The sequence below is a fragment of the Manis javanica genome, chromosome 15 (assembly GCF_040802235.1).
Source record: "Manis javanica isolate MJ-LG chromosome 15, MJ_LKY, whole genome shotgun sequence".
NCBI lineage: Eukaryota > Metazoa > Chordata > Mammalia > Pholidota > Manidae > Manis > Manis javanica.
In genome coordinates this window covers 85,995,670-86,018,614 of record NC_133170.1, presented here as the reverse complement: position 1 = coordinate 86,018,614, position 22,945 = coordinate 85,995,670, and the positions used below count along the sequence as shown (strand labels likewise).

Genomic DNA, 22,945 nt, shown 5'->3' with positions numbered 1-22,945 from the left:
GGAAGGTGTGACATTTTCACATAGGGCCCAGGGTGCCCAGGCGCAGTGGCTGCAGGATTTAAGCAGGGGTGGAAACAGTGAGGTGTAGGATGGGCTGCGTGGCCTGGGGCTCCTCAGCCTCCGTGGGTCCCAGATGCCATGGCGCATCCCTTAGAACTGCTTTCCCTCCCCAGTGTCCTGAGCTGACACACCTGACCACAGCCCTGGAGATCCCACCCCACGAGCCTCAGATTTTCAAACTCGTTACAAGACTTTATACCTAAGTCAGCACGTCCCGTCAATGCAGAAGCCTGAAAGATGGCAAATTCAAATGAAAAACCTAACAGCATTCCTGGATTTTAGTACATGGATGCTTGAAACTTCAATGTGGAAAAACCATTCCCCCAAGGGGCACGTCACATTAGCAGCAGCCCCCCTCCCGCCCCCAAGGACCACGACAGACAGGTGCACTGCACAGCTTTACTTGTGAATAGCGTGAAGCCAACAGTGCTGAGGGGTGGCTGGGCAGCAGGAACGGGATACTGGCCAGCTGCGCCCATTCAGTACTCCTCCCCCTCTTCAGCCTCTACTTCCATGGAATCCAGGCCCACCTCCTCGTAATCCTTCTCCAGGGCGGCCAGGTCCTCCCGGGCCTCGGAGAACTCGCCTTCCTCCATGCCTTCCCCCACATACCAGTGCACAAAGGCTCGCTTTGCGTACATGAGGTCGAACTTGTGGTCCAGGCGGGCCCAGGCCTCAGCGATGGCCGTGGTGTTGCTCAGCATGCACACGGCCCGCTGCACCTTGGCCAGGTCCCCGCCAGGGACGACGGTGGGGGGCTGGTAGTTGATGCCCACCTGCAAGAGAAGAAAAAAAGCACTCAACCCTCTGTCATGCCCAGAAATGGTGGCTGCTCTCATGGAAACAAGATGCAGAGGGTACACCTTCTTTGTGCCCGGCAAGGAGCTGGAAGGGCAGGATGCTGGCTGCCAGGCAAGGAAAATGGAAAGAGGAGCCCAGAGTCAGCCCCAAGTTGCCTGAAGGGCTGTGTTCCAGCAACTATGACATGTGATAGGTGCTCGAGTGACAGCACTATCGTCCTCCTGCAAAGGGACACTGCTTCAGGTCCCTCACGTGCTATTCTCCCCACAGGCAGGCTGACCTCTGCAGCTGGCATACCGACCCCCCACCTGCCCAGATCCACAGCTATGGCTGCACACGGAGGGGGCCTTGCCTGCTGCTGCACTGCCAGATGGGCCGGCCTGTGCCCAGCAGGGCAGCAGCTATGATGTCAGAGGTCCTGGCCCCACCGCTGCCCCGGCAATGCAAGGTGGACCACGTGTGCGAAGGAGGAAGAGTTAACATTCCAGGCTGGGACCAAGTTTCAGAACCAGGGAACGAACGTGGCAGAGGTTGTGGGAGCAGTACACCGGGTCAACTACAGCCAGGGTCAGCAAACATCCGTAAGGGCAAGACAGTGCGCACTTCCGGCCGGGCAGCCCCACAGGCAGTGGTACAGCTACTCAATCTTGTCTCTTAGGGCAAAAGTGGCCACAATACTCCAATGAGTGGGTGTGGCTGTGTGCACATAAAGCTTTATGTATAGGACAAGGCGGCTGCTCTGCCGCCAGACCTGGACTAGAGGAGAACCCAAGCAGGCTGCCCTGGGTGAGGGCCCCGCGACCACAAGCCCGCCGGAAGCGGCAGGGGTCCGATCCTGCCTGAGACTGAGGACGTGCCGCTCCCAGAGGAAAGCACAGCAGGGCTCAGTAACCAAGCACCAGACCAAGCTACACAGCCAGGAGGGTTCTGTCCTGTATCTAATGGACCGTGCCAGCTGCATGTTGGAGGCAAAATCAGGCCAGAACTTCTAGGTCAATACGAGAAAATAAAGATGTTGCTGCTTCCGTTAAATCAAACAATACAGTACATTTAAGTTGGATTTAACTTCTACATATCTATAGAATGAAGTGGGATTCAGTACAGTAATACCTCTCTATTCAAATATCCATAATACCTAAATGCCCTGAAAATTCCTACATTTCTAAGTCAAACCCACATTTCTCACACTAATTCTACCACCCAAAAATGAGAACAAAAATTCTTCATGAAACTTCCTGTTCTATTAAAAAAAAAACACCCTTAACATAGATTTAGAGTGTGATGACGCAGGAAGGAAGCTCAAAAGACACCACTGAATAAATTATCACTGTTCACTAATTTATGACTAAGAGCCCAGCCACCCTGGAACAAGGGGACCGTTCCGCGCAGGGCCTGTCCTGGCTAACAGGTAAACCACACGGTGTCCCCAGCCCTACCTTAAACCCAGTCGGGCACCAATCCACAAACTGGATGGTGCGCTTGGTCTTGATGGTGGCGATGGCCGCGTTGACGTCTTTCGGGACCACGTCCCCCCTGTACAACATGCAGCAGGCCATGTACTTGCCGTGGCGAGGGTCACACTTGACCATCTGGTTGGCCGGCTCAAAGCAGGCATTGGTGATCTCGGCCACGGACAGCTGCTCGTGGTAGGCCTTCTCAGCTGAGATGACTGGTGCGTAGGTGGCCAGGGGGAAGTGAATGCGGGGGTACGGGACCAGGTTGGTCTGGAATTCCGTCAGGTCCACGTTCAAGGCCCCATCAAATCGCAGGGAGGCCGTGATGGAGGACACGATCTGCCCAACCAGACGGTTGAGGTTGGTGTACGTGGGCCGCTCGATATCCAGGTTGCGCCGGCATATGTCGTAGATGGCCTCGTTGTCCACCATGAAGGCACAGTCCGAGTGTTCCAGGGTCGTGTGGGTGGTCAGGATGGAGTTGTAGGGCTCCACCACGGCCGTGGACACCTGCGGGGCTGGGTAAATGGCAAATTCCAGCTTGGACTTTTTGCCGTAATCCACCGAGAGCCGCTCCATGAGCAGGGACGCAAAGCCAGAGCCGGTGCCGCCCCCGAAGCTGTGGAAGATGAGGAAGCCCTGCAGCCCCGTGCACAGGTCCGCCTGAGAGAAAGCACAGACCGTGAGCCAGCGCCCGCAGGAGCCACACCCCCACCACCATGCCACGGCCACTTTTCTTTTCCTCAGCAAGATAGGCGGGTGTGAACCGTCCCTGGTGAAGGTGCATTATGCTTAGAGGCCAAGCAAAGCAGACACTGCAGACGTACGGGTGCACCGCGGCCACACTGGGGTTTAGCCAAGGTGACCTCCAGGTGCAACCCGCCTACCCTCCTGCCCAGGTCACCGTCCACAGGAAGCCTTCCCTGCGCTCCTTACCAGCTTGCGGATCCGGTCCAGGACCAGGTCCACGATCTCCTTGCCGATGGTGTAATGGCCTCGGGCGTAGTTATTGGCTGCGTCCTCCTTGCCCGTGATCAGCTGCTCTGGGTGGAAGAGCTGCCTGTAGGTCCCCGTGCGCACTTCATCTGCAAGAAGGACACATGTGCTGTGCGGCCTTAAGGCCTGTTGTTCCCTCACCGAGAGGCATGGATTCTGCCCAGCACGTGCTGCTCCTCACAGGTGGGGTCTACACGACCCCCTGCCTGGGGCTGGGGCAGCACCAGTGTATGTCGCCAGCCCATCTTTCCTGTCCATTGGGTTTTCCTAAATTAGGAGCCTCCATCCCACATTTCAAGCACCAGCCTTTCGGTTTCTCACCTGACACGGCCGTGGGCGAACACTTGCACATCCAACCTTCCTGCAGAGGGGCTCACGGAGCGCACGGCGGGATGGGGGCTCTAGAGAGGCTCTTCCACCCTCCCCGGAAAGCCGCCCGAGGACCTACCGACCACGGTGGGCTCCAGGTCCACAAACACCGCTCTTGGCACGTGCTTGCCAGCCCCAGTCTCGCTGAAGAACGTGTTGAAGGAGTCATCCCCTCCGCCGATGGTTTTGTCACTTGGCATCTGGCCATCGGGCTGAATTCCGTGTTCAAGGCAGTACAGCTCCCAGCAGGCATTGCCGATCTGGACGCCTGCCTGCCCCACGTGGATAGAGATGCACTCGCGCTGGGAACCAGAGCATAAATGTGAGACCCCTCCCTTCAAGGCAACTGTCATTATATGGTAGGCACATGAGACCTGATGTAATAAATTAATATTTGTAAATATTTTGGTGTCTTAAGGTCCTCAGACACTACATCCCTGAGCTTCCAATGCCCATTTTATATGTGGACACCTACCTATGCCACATGGAGATACACTTAAACTATAAATAGGGACAGAGCCCTTATAAACCTGCCACCACACAATCAGGGAGTAACATGAACAATTAGTGTAAAATAAGCAGTCCACCAATTTTGCCGCCACCTACAGGTGGATTTACCACCCTGTTTAAGCAATGGCTTAGAAAATCAGACAAAATACTGGAAATAACGGTTGTCATTGCTGGACTGCAGGCAGCACAAAACAGTGACTCCTCGGAGCAGAGAAACAAAATAAGCCTATTCCTCTCCTAGAAGATGCCGGGGGGCTGCCGGCCACAGCAGAGGCAGGAGAAACAAGTCCAGGCATCGCCCCAAGCTGAGAAGAGAGAACTCAGTGTTCAGGGGGCCATGAGGCCCACACTGCAGGGGAGACAGCTGCACAGAAGGAGCTTGATCAGCAGGGAGGCCCACCTGTGTCCACAGCGGAGCACCGCTCAGCACGTGTGTGAGGGACCCCTGAGCCCACACCCACCACGGCGGGGAGGCCCAGCTCACAGAGCCAAATGACACCTACACGGAAGACTGCTCTGAACTCACCTAACAAAGCTTAAAGGCAGGCCTCAAAAGGACCAAACCGTTTCTAGGTCTTTTATTAACATCCCAGAAAAAAATGTCTAAAAACAGGTAAAGGAATACCAAAAAAATCTAGAACCCAACAACATAAAACTGGTATTCAATGTAAATTTACCAGGTGTTCCACACACACACACAAAAAAAAATGCCAGAAAATATGTCCTTATGAAGAGAAGAAGCGATCCATAAAAGTAGGTCCTGAAATGACTCAGATGCTAGGCCACAGTGGTGTCCACATCCAGCTCCTTTTCTGCAGCTTCAGTTCATCGCCCACACTCAACCGCAGTGCGGAAGCAGATCCTCCTGATGTCCTGAGGTCGACAACAGCCTGACAGTACGTCCCACCTCACTTCATATCATCACGCAGGCATTTTATCATCTCACAACAGCACGAGAAGAAGGGTGAGTTCAGTACAAAAAGATATTTTGAGAGAGACCACACACATGGGACTTTTACTACAGCATATTGCTACAACTGTTCTATTATTAGTCATTGTTGTTAATCTCTTACTGTGGTAATTTATAAATTAAACTTTATCAGAGATCTGTGAATATATGAGAAAACATGGTGTATATCTATGGTCAGGACTATCCTCAGTTTCCAACACCCACTGGGGGTCTTGGGACACATCCCATATGGATAGGGGGGACCTGCCATGGTAGTCGAGGACATTAAGATGAATGCTGTATATCCACATGCTCAGGAAGGTGGAGGAAAAATGAGCATAGGAAGGAGAGATATGTTTGATATAAAAATGACCTAAATCAAACTGCACACCACTGCAGGGGGGGGAGAGGCTCTGCCATCTGATGTCAGTGAGGGAGAAAGGACGCAGACACAGCAAGTGTGATAGGCCCTGCAGAAAATACAGTCACCTGTGACCATGACAGACCAGAGGGCCAGCTACACCACAGGGTCGTACACACCATTACCAGCAATAGTGAGAGTGGAGAAGGAGCCAGCTCCCTCCCACAGGCCACGGTGCCCACCTCACTACATGAGGACCCCCATGGGTGACCACCACAGTATTCCAACCCTCCTGTGCAGGGAGAAGGGGTGGCAGAGACTGACAACCAGGTGCAGAGAACAAGGCCAAGGGCCAGAATCTGTACTGGGTTGTAGAGCACAGTTCCGCAGGGGCCCTCCTTGCCAAAGACAGCCTAGGGAGGTGGCCATAAAGACAAGGAACATCAATGAGGTGAGAGCTAAGGTAAGCATCCCCCTCAACGTGAGCACTGCTACAACCTCTATTTCTGACACAAATGCCAAGAAAACTCCAAAGCACAAGATGTCAAAGACAAAATCAGCTGAGCCATCCTGCGCGCTGCAGGCTGAGCAGGGCAGGCTGAGTCAATGCTGACCTACCATCTCTACCATCATCCAGTTTACTCATCTGAGAAGGAGACACGAATATGAAATGCCAGCAAAGAAAAGAACACAAGTTTGGCATTCAAGACCTCAAGTGCCTGCTCTTTACCTACTGACCAGATAACCAGAATTATCTACAGTATCTATGCAGCATGCAGCTTTTATTATTTGTACCTAAAGACTTATCTTTTTGTTAATGACAAACATGCTTTGTTTTGTTTTTTAAAGCCTGCTTTTTCTCAATTCATCTTGAACAGTTTTGAAATTGCTTCAAATCTGGCTGAGTTTTTAAGAACCTCATTTTTAATTTATAATAAAAGTTTGCAACTCAGTATTTTCAAAAACCTCAACAACCTTCAAGCACCTGTTAATAAAGGTCTTAATTAACAAATAAATTAAAATAATACAAATATTTTTTTCTGAATGTTGGAACTAAATTAGAAATCAGTAACACAAAGATAGCTGAAAAATCCCCAAATATTTGGAAACTAATAACAAGGAGAATTAGAAAGTATTTTGAATGGAATGAAAATGAAAACATGATATACCAAAATTTGTGGAATGCAGCTAAAACAGTACTTAGAAGGAAAGATAGTGTAAAAAACACTTCTATCAGAAAAGTTAGAAAGGTCTAAAATCAATGACCTGTAGAACTCTTCCAGAAAACAGAAGAAAGAACACTTCCCAACTCACTCTTTGAGACCAGTATTACCCTGATACCAAAACCAAAGACATAAGGAAACCAGAGACCAATATCCCTCTTGAACATAGACACAAAAATTCGTTCAAAAATTTCAAAATCAATGACCTAAGATTCCACCTTAAGAAATTAGAAAAACAGCAAGTATCCAAATTATGCAGAAAAAAGGAAATAATAAAGAGAAGGGATGAACTAAATAGAAAACAGGAAAAACAATAGAGAAAATCAATGAAACTAAAACTTGGTTTCTTGAGCTGAATAATCCAGGTGGATAAACCCAGAGCCAAACGGATCAGGAAAAGGAGAATGCACAAGTCACCAATGTCAGGAATGGAAAAGAGGTGGTCACTGTGGATACCAAGATATGAAAAGGAAAAAGGAGTTTCATGAACAACTCTGCTGATAGATTTCACAACACAGATGAGGTGGACAGATTCCTTACACACACCTACTGAAGCTCACTCGGGAAGAGACGACCAGAAAAAAATAAAATGGGCAAAGTGGTCACATCATGATCCAGGTGACTTTAAGCATGGGTATTATATTCCCATCATATAATTATGATCACTTTACAGTTCAAAAATCTCAAATTACTTCAAATTGTTTCCAATTTCCTAACCCAGCATTGTAATCTCCTGGCTCTTAAGAGTGACAGTCCAGATGCCAATAGTTCTGATTCTGACCTGTCCTTTGTAAGTGAAAGTCAAGAGACTAAATCACAGCCAAGTCTGATGCCACCTCAACTGCAGTAGTAAGCCAGAAAAAAAATCACCCTTGCAGGCAGGGACAAATACTCCAACTTCAAATTGTCAACGTTGTGAGGAGGCTCTGGGACGCATAAAGTAGGATTTTAAACAAAATGTCTGCTGCTGAGATTCCCATTAAATTCCTCTTGAGACACAAACCTTTCTAACACAAAAGGAATGGTCAACATTTTCTCCAAGGTCAGTGTAAGTTCTTTTAGGTCGTATTTACGCCAACTCAGCACCACCTCCCCATCACTACAAGTTTCCTAATTTAGTTAAAATCGTATTTAGGTATCTCAACTTGAGAAGACCCTATCATACCAGCAAACAATGGCTGAAGAGCTCTTCTGAAAATATTAATAGTGGTGTTTCTCTTTTTTAAGACAAAGCTAAAAACAACAGCTCCTAAAAATGATAAAATGCACACATTTCTTCTAATCCTGAAGCTTCCTTTTACCTATCCAGACCGACAATATCTTTTTCCTTTACACTTGGAATTATTCACCACTAAAATTTTTTTGTGCAGCTTGATTTCATGCTGTGCAATGGTAAGAAAAGCCTCAAAAACAACTTTTCAAATGGAAATTGCAAGGGTTAGTGTGAGTTATTATATAGTTACATGCTGTTTATAAAGTTTGGAAGCCACCACAGCAATGAGGAGAGAAAATGGAGGCTGAGATGACTAGCCATCAGCCTCAGTTAATTGGGACCAACTGAAACTTGACCTGCACCTGGTGAAGTCCGGTGGGAGGTCATTCTTGCCTCTCTCCAAAGAAGGTTGTCTCTGGGGCACTGTTCATTTTAGAAGTGCACAATGACACAGGTGTTGGTTGGGTTCCATTGATGTGTAAACTATTTAATTCAACAATTAATGGATCTATGAACTGAGGATATACAAATAAAAAAATTAAAGGCAAAACTCTACCGTACTGCAGGAAAACAGGGAAACCTCTGTACTGCAGATGGAAGAGATTCTGCCAATGATCTACAAAATCACAGCTATCAAATTCTGGCATCTCATACGCTCCTACACCAGTAAGAAACGGCACATGCACAGACCAGTCATTGCAGCGTTATGTGTGAACAGTGGAAAGCATCCCAGTATCCAGCCAATACAAAGCAGGCTGAATAGTATACAGTCACTCTGGAATACTATGCAGTGGTCAAAACAGTGCAGACCATTCTAAGCTGAAAGGGGAAAGTGCTGGATTCTTTTGGAAAATGAAAAAAACGAGGTACTAGACTATATACTGCATGCTACCACTGGTGCAAGAAAGGGGATGAAAGCCTGTTTTGCTTGGTTTTGCTTTTTAGAAAATTACAAATATAAACAAGCAACCAAACAAAAAACCCTAATAGAGAAAGCAAGATTTTTAAGCATATGCCATTTTTTTTAATCACTTATTTCAAGACCTTGGAATGGTACCAATGTTTTAAGTGCTCTCGTGAGTTCACAGCATAGCAGAGACAAAGAGGAGCGACTCAAGTACTCCTAGTGCTGCTTGGGGCAGGAGAGTCTGGAAGGGCGAGGGCAGCGGGCGGCTGCCCCTGCGGAGTATGCCCGGTCCCGGCGCCCGCCGCCACACCGCGTGCTCCGGGCACAACCCCGGCGGGGCCCGGTCCCGGCGCTGCCCGGGCGGGAAGGACCGCCTCGTGCCCCGCGACCCCCAGCCCGCCCCGGGCCTACCGCCCTCCCAAGCCTCCCGGCCACGCTTCCCGCCGCACCATGATGGACGCTGCTGAGCCGCACACAGAACCCCTACCGCCTCTCGGATCCACGCCACGGGCCCAACTGCTGGCCCGCCACGCAGCCCGCCGGGTCCTGATTGGCTCGCTGCCGGCGTCACTGCCGTTGGCTCCGACGGCTTCAGGGAGTGGGCCCTAGGCACGTACTCTATGGCGATTGGCCATTTTCTCAACCGGTGCAACTGCTCTTTTGATTGGTCGTTACTTTGGGCGGGAAGTGGTTACCTGATGGTGGCCAATGCGCAGCAGGTGGACCTGCGCAGCGCCCGCGGGAAGCTGCAGGGCTGAGCGACTTGGAGGGGCAGCCACAGGAGGAGGGAAGCGCCCCTGATTAGGGGCAGAGGCCACCGGAGCTTACACCACCTTCACTCCATATGCTCATGCTTAAAATGCAGTCTCAGTGACGGAGCAGGAGTGTTGGAATTGATGGGCTGGTTCTGAAAGGTGCTTGCAGACTTAAGCTTGAGCAACACATGCTAGGGCTATGCAGTTAGCAGCCTTTTCCTGGTGCTGATGTTAGTATCCTCCGCTAAGAATTTTGAAGTCCTGGGTCTGCCAGGGGCCGATTGATCACCAGACTCCTGCACGTGAGAGGTTCCCAGAAGCAGCTGGGAAGCTCTAGGAGGGAGGCCGGGGTTAGGGTTAGGGTGTTCAGCCTTCCAGCGGACTTAGGACTGATTAGCAGGATCTTTTAAAAAGTGTCCTGAGTTTAACAAGCTTTTCTGTTAAGATTGCAAACAAGACAAGGATGTCCACTATCCCCACTTCTATTCAACGTAGTTCTGAAGGTCCTGGCCACGGCAATCAGACAACACAAAGAAATAAAAGGCATCCAGATTGGCAAGAAAGAAGTCAAACTATCCCTGTTGGCAGATGACATGATATTGTACATAAAAACCCTAAAGACTCCACTCCAAAACTACTAGATCTAATATCTAAATTCAGCAAAGTTGCAGGATACAAAATTAATACACAGAAATCTGTTGCATTCCTATACACTGATGAACTAGCAGAGAGAGAAATCAGAAAAACAATTCCATTCACAATTGCATCAAAAAGAAAAAAATACCTAGGAATAAACCTAACCAAGGAAGTGAAAGACCTATGCTCTGAAAACTACAAGACACTCTTAAGAGAAATTAAAGAGGACACTAATAAATGGAAATTCATCCCATGCTGTTGGATGGAAAGAATTCATATTGTCAAAATGGCCATCCTGCCTAAAGCAATCTACAGATTCAAAGCATTCCCTGTCAAAATACCTACAGCATTCTTCAATGAACTAGAGCAAATAGTTCTAAAATTCATGTTACAAAAAGACCCTGAATAGCCAAAGTAATGCTGAGAAGGAAGAATAAAGCAGGGGGGATTATGCTCTACTACAAAGCCACAGTAATCAAGACAATTTGGTACTGGCACAAGAACAGACCTACAGACCACTGGAACAGAAAGAACAGAGAGCCCAGATATAAATACAAGCATATATGGTCAATTAGTATATGATAAAGGAGCCATGGATATACAGTGGGGAAATGACAGCCTCTTCAACAGATGGTGTTGGCAAAACTGGACAGCTACATGTAAGAGAATGAAACTGGATCATTGTCTAACCCCATACACAAAAGTAAACTCAAAATGAATCAAAGACCTGAATGTAAGTCATGAAACTCTTAGAAAAAAACTTAGGCAAAAATCTCTTGGACATAAACATGAGCAACTCCTTCATAAACATATCTCCCCGGGCAAGGGAAACAAAAGTAAAAATGAACAAGTGGGATTATATCAAGCTGAAAAGCTTCTGTACAGCAAAGAACACCATCAAGAGAACAAAAAGGCATCCTACAGAATGGGAGAATATATTTATAAGTGACATATCTAATAAGGGGTTGACATCTAAGTTATATAAAGAGCTTACACACCTCAACAACCAAAAAGCAAATAACCCAATTAAAAAATGAGCAGAGGATATGAACAGACACTTCTGCAAAGAAGAAATTCAGATGGCCAACAGGCACATGAAAAGATGCTCTACATCGTTAGTCATCAGAGAAATGCAAATTAAAGCCACAGTGAGATATCACCTCACACCAGTAAGGATGGCTACCATCCAAAAGACAAACAACAACAAATGTTGGCGAGGATGTGGAGAAAGGGGAACCCTTCTACACTGCTGGTGGGAATGTAAATTAGTTCAACCATTGTGGAAAGCAGTATGGAGGTTCCTCAAAAAACTAAAAATAGAAATACCATTTGACCCAGGAATTCCACTCCTAGGAATTTACCCTAAGAATGCAGGAGCCCAGTTTGAAAAAGACAGATGCACCCCTATGTTTATCACAGCACTATTTACAATAGCCAAGAAATGGAAGCAACCTAAGTGTCGTCCATCAGTAGATGAATGGATAAAGAAGATGTGGTGCATATACACAATGGAATATTGCTCAGCAATAAGAAGAAAACAAATCCTACCATTTGCAACAACATGGATGGAGCCTGAGGATATTACGCTCAGTGAAATAAGCCAGGCAGAGAAAGACAAGTACCAAATGATTTCACTCATCTGTGGAGTATAAGAACAAAGCAAAAACTGAAGGAACAAAACAGCAGCAGACTCACAGAACCCAAGAATGGACTAACGGTTACCAAAGGGAAAGGGACTGGGGAGGATGGGTGGGAAGGGAGGGATAAGGGGGGAAAAGGGGCATTATGATTAGCACACATAATGTAGGAGGGAGGGACACAGGAAAGACAGTATAACACAGAGAAGACAAGTAATGATTCCATAGCATCTTATACACTGAAGGACAGTTACTGTAATGGGGTATGTGTGGGGGACTTGATAATAGGGGGAGTCTAGTAACCATAATGTTGTTCAAGTAATTGTACATTAATGGTATCAAAATAAAAAAAAATAAAAAATAAAAAATAAAAAAAAGCTCTCTCAACTTAGAAAAATACAGATACTAGATAAATGCTTCTGGATAATGATGGTGATATTTCCATAGCTTCATGAAAAATATTAAGAAATTTTGTCTTAATATTTTTAAATCATTTATCAACTACCATTCTATTTTAATTTTTTCATTTGCATAAATATGCTGCATGCATCACAACAAAACAAACAAACATAGGATGTACATGTACACCAAGAGTGAACCCTTATATAAACTATGGACTTTCGGTTACCAGGATGTGTCCATGTAGGGTCATTGACTTTAACAAATGCACCTCTGTGTGGGGCACCCTGATGGTGGGAGGGGCTGTGGGTGATACACGGGAACTCCTCTTTCCGCTCAGTTTTCCTGTGAACCTGAAACTACCCCCAAAAGTAAAGTCTATTTTTTAAAAAATCAATTGGCCATAGATTTAAATTGGCCATGAATCTATAAACGTTAATTGGTTATTGTTCTGGACTCTCAAGTCTATTCCAGTGTAATCTATGTCTATCTTTTTTTCAGTAACACGGTCTTGATTGCTTCAGCTTTGTAGTGAGTTTAGATACCAACAACTATGTGTACTCCAACCTTGATCTTTTTCAAAATCGCTTTGACTATTTTGGGTCCCTTGTATTTCCATATGAATTTTAGGGTAAGCTTGATAATTTCTGTAAAACCCACAAGTTGGCATTCTGACAGGCATTACACTGGATCTGCAGATCAATTTGGGGAGCATTGCTGTCTTAACAATACTGTCTTCCAGTCCATTCAGATGGGCTGTTTTTCCACTTATTTAGGTCTTCTGTAATTTCTTTCAGTGATGGTTAATAGTTGTCAGTGTACAAATCTTGCATTTCTTCTATTAAATTTATTTTTTTCCAGCTTTATTGAGCTTATAATTGACATATTATTATAAGTATCTTATACATTTTTTTTAATACTATGTAAGGAGATAAACTTTCTCAATTTTATTCTGGATAGTTCATTGCCTGTGTATGGAAATACAATTGATTTTTGGTTTTGTTGTTTTTTTCAGTCTTATTGGGGTATGACTGACAAATAAAATTGGAAGATATTTAAAGCATACATCACAATGATTTGATATTCACTATAAAAGGATTCTTTCTATCTAATTAACACACCCATAACATCAAATATTTATCATGTGTGTGTGTGTGTGAGAGAGAGAGAGAACATTTAAGCTCTACTCGTAACAAATTTCAATTTTTTTTTTACAATAGTGTGCTATCAAGTGAAGTTGTTGCTGGGCAGCTGCATCTGGGGAGGCCTCTCTGCACATTAGGTGAAACTTCAACTCCCATGGGGGAGGGTTCTTGAACCTGAATGAGAAAGAATTCTCCAGCAGGTGGGATGAGTGTAGGTAAGGAAGGAATTCATTAAAGTGACAGTGGCAACATATGGCAGCTGCCCTCCAGGTGGCAGACAACAGGGAGATGCAGAGGGAAAGAGGGAAAGTTTGTTGAACTCTTACTTGGCCTAGGGCAGATTTTCTTGCTAACTCCTGAAGCCAGGGTCACCTGGCGTCCTGTCTAGTTGGATCTGCACAGCATAGGGACTGGTTCCTACCACCCCAGGGTTTGGGGGACCTGTGGAGCACAGGATGGAGTGAGGTTATGTTCTGAGAACTTCCCAAAGGAAAGAGACCAGGAAGGAGACCAGGTCACTCAGGCAACAGGAACCTGCAGCTCAAATGAGCTCTCAGCAGCCTCTCTCCACTTATGAGGAGTAAAGTGGAGACAGAGTGAAGACTTGGAAATAAAATGAAGCAGCAAAGAGACAAAACAATAATTTTAACAGTGAGTAAGCTTTATTTGAAAGAATGCACTTGGAGGGGAGTGCGGGCATCCTCAGAGAGGAAGCGCATTGAAAGACTTGGGGATTCTGTCTTTTGAAGCTTTCAAGGATGCGGCAAAGGGTGCGGGGCAAGTGGGCGGGTCTGTGGTTTAGGCCTGACATGTGGTCCCCTGATGTTTCTCTCTGGTGAGAGAGACTGTTACTGTTCACAGTCAGGCTTCCAGATAATTCTGTAAGACAAACTTAACACAAGGAATGTATCGATCCTGCTCATCTCTGCAACAGTGGTCACTCTCAAGAACTGGGAACATGTGAGTTATGACTTCTTGCTCCGCCCTAAGATAGGTTGTTGGCTAATTACAGAACAATGTTAGGAATCTTACCTCGAAACTCTCTGGTTTTTAAAATAGAATCTTAACTTTAAGATGGGGTCCTTCTTGTTCTTACCATACTGTTTTTATTTTAGCATTTTTCATCATAAGAAGGAAGGGTTAATTTTGATGCCTCTCATGTCCCTGACCTGCATCAGAGTCACCGTGCTAGAACCGGTCCTCTAATTTTGTATATTGATCTTACATCCTGCACCTTTGCTGAACTTGCTTATTAGTTGTTATATTTTGTTGTGTGGATTCCTTAGTATTTTATATACATAAGCTCATGTCATCTGTGACTAGAGATAGTTTACTTCTTTCTTTCCAATCTTGATTTCTTTTATTTCATTTTCTCAACTAAGTGCTGTTAAAATTCAACTGAGTACATTTGAAGATCTAACTGGACTTATTAAGCAATTCATGAATCAGGTACCTTCCCATCTGGCGAGTCGAGAGATGCCCAGTGAAGATGTCCGAAATGGAAATTTTTTTACAGGAAGGAGGGTGGGTCAAGAACCTATTAGCAAAAGAAAGGAAAAGGGTTGGTACATCTCTTTGGGGTGTGGGGAGGGAAAAGCAGGGCTTTTTATCATGCAGATTACCTCCCTGGTGCTGATAGGAAATTTCAGATTGACTTTTAAAAGGTCACATTCCTGCAATCTGTTGAACTGTAATTAAGTCTTGGTTTTTGCTGTTGTGAAGGCCAAATGACTGTGTTCTAGGCTTGCTCTGTATTTTCAAACTGCCATGGCTCCTCCACTAAAATGTTGAATACAAGAGGTCAGAGTGATACGATGGGGACATGACAGCCTCTTCAACAGCTGGTGTTGGCAAAACTGGACAGCTACATGCGAGAGAATGAAACTGGATCATTGTCTAACCCCATACACAAAAGTAAACTCAAAATGGATCGAAGACCTGAATATAAGTCATGAAACCATAAAACTCTTAGAAGAAAACATAGGCAAAAATCTCTTGAATATAAACATGAGCAACTTTTTCATGAACATCTCCTCAGGCAAGGGAAACAAAAGCAAAAGTGAACAAGTGGGACTATATCAAACTAAAGAGCTCCTGTACAGCAAAGGACACCATGAGCAGAACAAAAAGGCATCCTACAGTATGGGAGAATATATTCATAAATGACATATCCAATAAGGGATTGACATCCAAAATATATAAGAGCTTACGTACTTCAACAACCAAAAAGCAAATAACCCAATTAAAAAATGAGCAAAGGATATGAACAGACACTTCTGCAAAGAAGAAATTCAGATGGCCAACAGGCACATAAAAAGATGCTCCACATTGCTAATTATCAGAGAAATGCAAATTAAAACCACAATGAGTTATCACCTCACACCAGTTAGGATGGCCAACATAGAAAAGAAGAGGAACAACAAATGTTGGCGAGGTTGTGGAGAAAGGGGAACCTTCCTACACTGCTGATGGGAATGTAAACTAGTTCAACCATTGTGGAAAGCAGTATGGAGGTTCCTCAAAAAACTCAAAATAGAAATACCATTTGACCCAGGAATTCCACTCCTAGATATTTACCCTAAGAATACAGGATCCCAGATTCAAAGACATATGCACTCTTACGTTTATCACAGTACTATTTACAATAGCCAAGAAATGGAAGGAACCTAAGTGTCCATCAGTAGATGAATGGATAAAGAAGGTGTGGTACTATACACAATGGAATATTATTCTGGCGTAAGAAAACAAATCCTACCATTTGCAACAACATGGATGGAGCTAGAGGGTATTATGCTCAGTGAAATAAGCCAGGCAGAGAAAGACAAGTACCAAATGATTTCCCTCATTTGTGGAGGATAACAACGAAGCAAAAACTGAATGAACAAAGCAGCAGCAGACTCACAGACCCCAAGAATGGACTAACAGTTACCAAAGGGAAGGGGCTGGGAGGGTGGGTCGGGAGGGAGGGATGAGGGGATTAAGGGGCATTATGATTAGTGTGCATAATGTAGGGGGGGGCACAGGGAAGGCAGTACAGCACAGAGAAGACAAGTAGAGATTCTATAGCGTCTTACTGCACTGATGGACAGTGACTGTAATGGGGTATGTGGGGGAGACTTGATAATGGGGGAATCTAGTAACCACAATGTTGCTCATGTGATTGTATATCAATGATTTCTTAATAAATTTTAAAAAAGCCAGAGGTACACAAACCAAAAGGTTAACAGTGGTTCTATCAAAGTACATGGAAAAAAAAAAAAGAGGTCAGAGTGGACATCCTTATGTTGTTCTTGATCACCAGTGACAGCTCCTAGTCTTTCACCATTGAGTAAGTGTATCAGCCAAGAGTTTTCTGTAGATGGTCTCTATCAGACTGAGAAGCTCCCTTCTATTTCTAGTTTGTTGAATGCTTTTCTGGGTCTGCTGAGATGATCATGTGGTTTGGTCCTTTATTCTATTAGTATGGCATATTGCATTGATTGATTTCCCTACGTTAAATCAATCTTATATTCCTGAGGTAAATCCCACTTGGTTCTCTTTCATATGTTGCTGGGTTTGATTTGCTAGTATTTTGTTGGGAAAGTCTGCATGTTCATGAGGGATATTGGTGGGTAGTTTTCTTTTCTTGTGATGTCTTTGTTGAGCTTGGTGTCAGGGCAGCCCTGGTCCCGGCAATCAGCCGGCCATATTCTTGGAAGTGCCAACCATGCTTGGTCACCAGCACCTACTGTCTGTTGGCACCTGTGAGAGGCAGTGTGGCGAGGGCCTTCTCGGGCAGGCGGAAGGTCAGGGCTTCAGTATTCCGGTGTTGTCGCTGAGGCTTTCTGAGAACTCCTGTTAAAAAATCACCCAGGCCTCTTGGTTTGAAATGCATTTTTCAGATTTGTGTGGAGGCATTTCAGAGCAAGGAACATCTGCTCCGTTACGTTTAGGCTATGTGCGAGCAGGCTAAGGGAAATGCCATCCCTGCAGGAGGCAAGAGCCCATCGGAGAAGTTCCTCAAGACAACATCAACCAAATACCAGAAGGGACAGGGGGCAGCCAGGGCACAGCGTTCCAAGGGGCACCATCTTGTCTGGGAGTCCACCACCCTTCCACCAGCCCACTGAGCCTGACAGGCCGCACAGACCACTAAAATCCTATTCCACAAACCACATGTAAGTCTGAAAACATGTATAAACTTCTGGAGGAAAAGCATATCTTTCGCTTTGCTTGGGTGGATGGTCAGCGTTTTGCTGTGAACACATTAACACCATGTCACACCAACTTTTTCACTTTCAAAGCACTGGGAAGAGCCGAAGGTCAAAGGCCTGTCAGCCCCAGCAATACATATGCCTAGGGGGGAGGGGTTTGGGATGTGATGGCCCCCGCGGCCAGCATGGGGCGGAGACCTTGTGGAGTAGGTCCTCAGGATGGCACCCCTGCCTGATCTCCACGAGTGGGCAGCTGCTTTGGGGGTCCCCAGGCTCCTCCGGGCCTGACAGGCACCCCTAGGCTGGCGGCTGCCGCTGGTGTCAGGACCCCTAGGTGTGCCCAAGCAGCACGTCTGTAGGGGGTTCCCGGGAGTCCGATGCCACCTCTCAGGGCACTGTCTGCAGCTAGAGGCTCAGACAACCAGTGAGTTCTGCCAGTTCACATGCACCCTCAAAAGCCCTGCACTCCCTGGCCAGTGTGCGGTGGCCTACAGCCGCGCCACGGTGCGGGACGGGTCAAGGACTGCCCGGCCACCCGGCCACTCCCGTACTCTCATCTTACCAGAGGCTTGCCTGATGCCCCCAGTCCCCACAAGCCCCACTGTTGGGGGGTCTGGAAGGTGCCCAGCTGGGCGGATACATTCTGGGGTGGGGGATCAAGGGGCGTATATGCAGCAGTGGCAGGTGGGTGGGCCCCAGACCCCTCAGACCCGGCCCGTCACCTTGCCCGCCTCCCAAGGTCACTGCGGGCCCCGTCACTCACCTGGCGGCCCGGACGTCCTCACCTGTGAAGAGAGCGTAGCCGTGCCGAGCCCTGCTCTCCACCTTGTCGGGCATACGCAGGATGGGCGGCCTGGCGAGCGGGCGGCAGCGAGGTGGGGCCGGGGCCGGATCCGGCGCCCGGGGCGGGGGAGGGTGCTGCGCGCTGCCGGCGGCGGCGGGCGGCGCGGGCGCCGCGCTCAGAGCAGCCGCGGCGGCGACAGCAGGTGGGTCGCAGCGAGTCCTGCGGGATCAGACCGAGGCCCGAGGGGAGGCGAAACCTCGGTACCGGGGGCGGGGGCTCGGCGGACCGACTCTGGCGGCTTCGGGGCGCAGGCCCCGGCTCCCCGCCTCCCGCCGCGTGCGCGGATGCCCGGCCGGGCTGGGCGAGGGGGAGGGGGTGCCTGCCGCTGTCGGGCCAGGTGGCCGCCTGCGCCACGCCCTGGGCAGCCGAGCGCTCCTGTTCCGGGTCCCGGTGCCTGGTCCGGTCGCTGGAAGCCTCGGGTTTCCAACTCGCTTTCGGATCCCTCACCCCCAGAGGGGTTCCCCACCGCGCTCCCTAGGGCTGCTCCCTCCCCAGCCTCAGAGACACCCCCCACCCCGCCCCCGCAAACATGCCCAGGTCCAGCTCCACCAGGCTCCCCCCCTGTGGAGAGGCCGAGGGGTCTTCATGCTCCCCTGTGACTCCTGCCCACCACTGCGCCACCCCAGCCCTCCAGCAGGCCACTGATGCTGTTGTGTGTGCCCCAGGGTGGGTCAGAGCAAGGACTGAAGGCCGGCCAAGCCCCCGATGGGCAGCCTGTCATTCCCTTCTGCACCCAGTAGGTGCAGGCGCTGGCTTGGTGCCCCCCTTAGCTGCCCACCATGGCCCCAGGGCTGCCCAGCACCGCCAGCCTGGCGCGCCTCTGCCAGAAGCTGAACCGGCTGAAGCCACTGGAGGAGTCCACCATGGAGACGTCACTGCGGCGCTGCCTGTCCACGCTGGATCTGACCCTGCTGGGTGTGGGTGGCATGGTGGGCTCAGGCCTGTATGTGCTCACGGGCACCGTGGCCAAGGAGATGGCTGGCCCTGCCGTGCTCGTGTCCTTTGGCGTGGCTGCCGTGGCCTCCTTGCTGGCAGCCCTATGCTACGCAGAGTTTGGGGCACGGGTGCCCCGCACGGGCTCTGCCTACCTGTTCACCTATGTGTCCATGGGCGAGCTGTGGGCCTTCCTCATTGGCTGGAATGTGCTCCTGGAGTACCTCATTGGTGGTGCTGCTGTGGCCCGGGCCTGGAGCGGCTACCTGGACGCCATGTTCAGCCACCGCATTCGCAACTTCACTGAGGCCCACGTGGGCGTCTTGCAGGTGCCCCTCCTGGCCCACTACCCAGACTTCCTGGCTGCTGGCATCCTCCTTTTGGCCTCCACTCTCGTGTCCTGCGGAGCCCGCGTCTCCTCCTGGCTTAACCACCTGTTCTCTGTTGTCAGCCTGGGTGTCATCCTCTTCATCATTACCCTGGGCTTCATCCTGGCCCGCCCGCACAACTGGAGTGCTGCGGAGGGGGGCTTTGCACCCTTCGGCTTCTCCGGCATCATGGCCGGCACCGCCACCTGCTTTTACGCCTTCGTTGGCTTCGATGTTATTGCTGCCTCCAGCGAGGAGGCCCAGAATCCCAAGCGAGCCGTGCCTGTGGCCATCGCCATTTCACTTGGCCTGGTGGCTGGCGCCTACATCCTCGTCTCCACCGTGCTCACGCTCATGGAGCCCTGGCACAGCCTGGACCCTGACTCGGCACTCGCTGATGCCTTCTACCGGCGGGGCTACAGCTGGGCGGGCTTCATCGTGGCAGCTGGCTCCATCTGCGGTAAGGAGCCTGTCCAGGCAAGGTGGGAGGGCACGGGGCAGCGGGGCCCTGCCCTTAGCCTCCTTGGGAACACGTCTCTGTCTGGGCTGCATTACCAGTTGTTTGGTGGTCCCAGATAGGTGCTAATGGTCGGACTCTCCACCCAAGCTGGTTGAGATGGACCTGCCACTGCCCCTCCCAGTTGTACATAGAATGTCAATTCTGAGCATGGGCTCCATTTCCTTTCCTGGCAGAGGGACTAGCCCTCAATAGCTTCTCCAAGGGGCTTATCACCTAAACTGGGATGTCCCATTCCTCAGTGGTGGGGGTAACAATCCAGCACCCCACATATACGCAGGCTAACTTGAGAGCCCAGGCAAACTCATGCCTGTGTTCCCATGGAGCTGGCACCCAGCAGATGTACGGAGTGCCTGTCTGCCATGCTAACCACCCTCCCGATCCCCTCCAGCCATGAACACTGTCCTGCTCAGCAACCTCTTCTCCCTGCCACGAATCGTCTATGCCATGGCCACCGACGGGCTCTTCTTCCAGGTGTTTGCCTATGTGCACCCCCGGACGCAGGTGCCTGTGGTGGGCATCCTGGTCTTTGGGGTCCTCATGGCTTTCCTGGCACTGCTGCTGGACCTCGAGGCGCTGGTCCAGTTCCTGTCCATTGGCACACTGTTGGCCTACACCTTTGTGGCCACCAGCATTATTGTGCTACGCTTTCAGAAGCCCCCACCACCCAATTCTCCAGGCCCAGCCAGCCCTGGCCCCATGGCCAAGGAATATGACTCCTTCTCAGACCACATACACCTGGTGGGTGCCCAGCAGGCTTCAGCCCCCGAGCCTGGGCAACTGCGGCCAGCCCTGAGGCCCTACCTGGGCTTCCTGGATAGGTATATCCCTGGAGCTGCCGTGGCTTGGGCGCTCGGCTCCCTGGTGACCTCAGCCATCACCCTGGGCTGTGTGCTGGTCTTTGGGGGCTCGGCCCTACACCTCCCACGCTGGGTCTACATCCTGCTGGTCCTGCTCAGCTCTGTTGTGTTTCTGCTCAGTCTCCTGGTCCTGGGGGCCCACCAGCAACAGTGCCAGCAAGACAGCTTCCAGGTACCTCCTCCAGCCAACACCTAGTGGCCGTCAGCCCAGCCAGAGCCCTCCACCCCATTCCCTGCCATGGCAGTATGAGCCACGGCCCACAGGCTGGAGGGCCAGTTCACCATGTCCCTCTCTTTGCATGGCAAGCGGGCACTTGTTTCCCAACACTCCAGGGTGGAGAATGGCTCTGTGGGCCCCTGGGGAATCGGACCCTGCGCCAGCATTCCTTCCCACCGGCCCAGCCCTGCCCTGCCCCCCTCAGATCCCCTTGGTGCCTGTGACTCCCGCCCTCAGCGTCCTCCTCAACGTCTGCCTCATGCTGAAGCTCAGCTACCTGACCTGGCTGCGTTTCTCCATCTGGCTGCTGATCGGTGAGTGGGGGCCAGGCAGAGCCCAGGCAAGCTGCGGGAGGGGTGCGAGGAGGGCAGGAGGACCTGGGCTGCCTCTCAGGTGAGTGCGACCCCCACAGGGCTCGCCGTGTATTTCGGCTACGGCATCAGGCACAGCAAGGAGAGCCTCCGGGAGCCGTCAGGGCCGACTGCCACGCACTACGTGGTGTTCCCCAGCGGCGGCCTGGAGGAGGCTCTGCAGGCCGTGCAGCCCCCTGGCCAGGTGCTGGCCCAGGAGTCCGTCCACGTGGAACAGCCCACCCGCTTGTGAAGCCCGCCCTCCGCCACCGCCAGGAGGCTGGAAGGGCTGGAGCCCCTTCTGCCAGAGCAGCAGGGTTGGTGGGCCTGCTCACGCCGAGGGGCCTCAGGACCTTAGCCTGGGCCGAGCTGCAGGCCTCTGGCAGTGGATTCTGCCCAGTGCCTTCAGTTTATGACCAACTGCAGCTACCTGGGCAGGTGGGGTAGGGTGGGAAGGGAAGAGACCCTCAGCCCCAGGACTTCACAATTACAACCACTCAGCCAGCTGTGTGGCCTACCACTGTGTCCAGTGTGGTGTTCTTTGTGGCCCCAAGCCCTGCTGTCCCAGGAATGAGGCAGTTGTCCCTGACCTACAGTACAGGCTCTGGGGTTCTGCAAGGGTGATGCCCCAGCCCTGGGACGGCCCAAAGTCAGGGACACAACCGGGCCTGGGGGACCTGGCCTCGGGCCAGCTCAGAGGGGAGCTACATGCCCCAGGTGAGGAGGGGTGCAGGCAGGGGCACAGGCTCACCACGACCCCTGGGAGGGAGGATCCAGGCAGCAGAACCTGGGCTCCAAGGAGGCTGCCTAGACAGGGCAGCAGAGAGCAGATTCCAGGGTTCCCTCGGTTTCCCAGGGCTCCCAGAGAGCAGGGTCCGTCCCTGAGGTCTGCCCAGGGATGTGCCTGTGTGGGCACGTGCTCCTCTCGGGCATCTGCTCACACAGCTACCCTGGGGCACACACCTGCGTGCACACTGAGCCCACAGCTGTTTTCTGGCTCAGGCCCCTGTGCCGCTGCCCAGCTGTCCCAGCTGGTGCCCCTCCCTCCCCACCTCCCTACCTGCCCACTGCCTCCAGACTCTGTAGTGAGGGCCCAGAATGGTGCATACGCCTGTGTGCAGACGTGAAGCGCCCGGACCTGCTCCGAGTACCTTCCAGAGGGCCTGGGAGCTGTGAGGTCCCTGTCCACAGGGCGGTCCCCAGGCCACCCTGCACCCCCCAGTGGTCATCCAAAAGCCATGCTACATC

At 50.2% G+C, this 22,945-nt stretch overlaps 2 protein-coding genes across 5 annotated transcripts; one reads left to right on the top strand and one right to left on the bottom strand.

The window, feature by feature from the left end:
- Window positions 1-459: 459 nt before the first annotated feature.
- Window positions 460-18,512, bottom strand: LOC108389250 (tubulin alpha-3 chain). Of its 2 annotated transcripts, none has more exons than XM_036993173.2 (5): window positions 18,372-18,512; window positions 3,760-3,982; window positions 3,252-3,400; window positions 2,298-2,978; window positions 460-836 (listed from the first exon to the last, which is right to left on the bottom strand). In XM_036993173.2, exons 2-5 carry the CDS (start codon window positions 3,878-3,880, stop codon window positions 540-542), a joined length of 1,248 nt encoding a protein of 415 aa, XP_036849068.1. In that variant the 5' UTR covers window positions 3,881-3,982; window positions 18,372-18,512; the 3' UTR covers window positions 460-539. The 2 variants fall into 2 exon arrangements, with proteins under 2 accessions (XP_036849068.1, XP_073079727.1); XM_073223626.1 differs by lacking the exon at window positions 18,372-18,512 and adding an exon at window positions 9,293-9,446.
- Window positions 18,513-18,521: 9 nt separating this feature from the next.
- On the top strand, window positions 18,522-22,940 carry SLC7A4 (solute carrier family 7 member 4). 3 transcript variants are annotated; one of them, XM_036993162.2, is made up of 5 exons: window positions 18,522-18,594; window positions 19,190-20,213; window positions 20,662-21,302; window positions 21,585-21,661; window positions 21,760-22,940. In XM_036993162.2, exons 2-5 carry the CDS (start codon window positions 19,232-19,234, stop codon window positions 22,142-22,144), a joined length of 2,085 nt encoding a protein of 694 aa, XP_036849057.2. In that variant the 5' UTR covers window positions 18,522-18,594; window positions 19,190-19,231; the 3' UTR covers window positions 22,145-22,940. The 3 variants fall into 3 exon arrangements, with proteins under 3 accessions (XP_036849057.2, XP_036849060.1, XP_036849059.2); XM_036993165.2 differs by having other exon boundaries at window positions 21,553-21,661; window positions 21,760-22,080; XM_036993164.2 differs by having other exon boundaries at window positions 18,527-18,594; window positions 19,193-20,213.
- The last annotated feature ends 5 nt before the right edge of the window (window positions 22,941-22,945 follow it).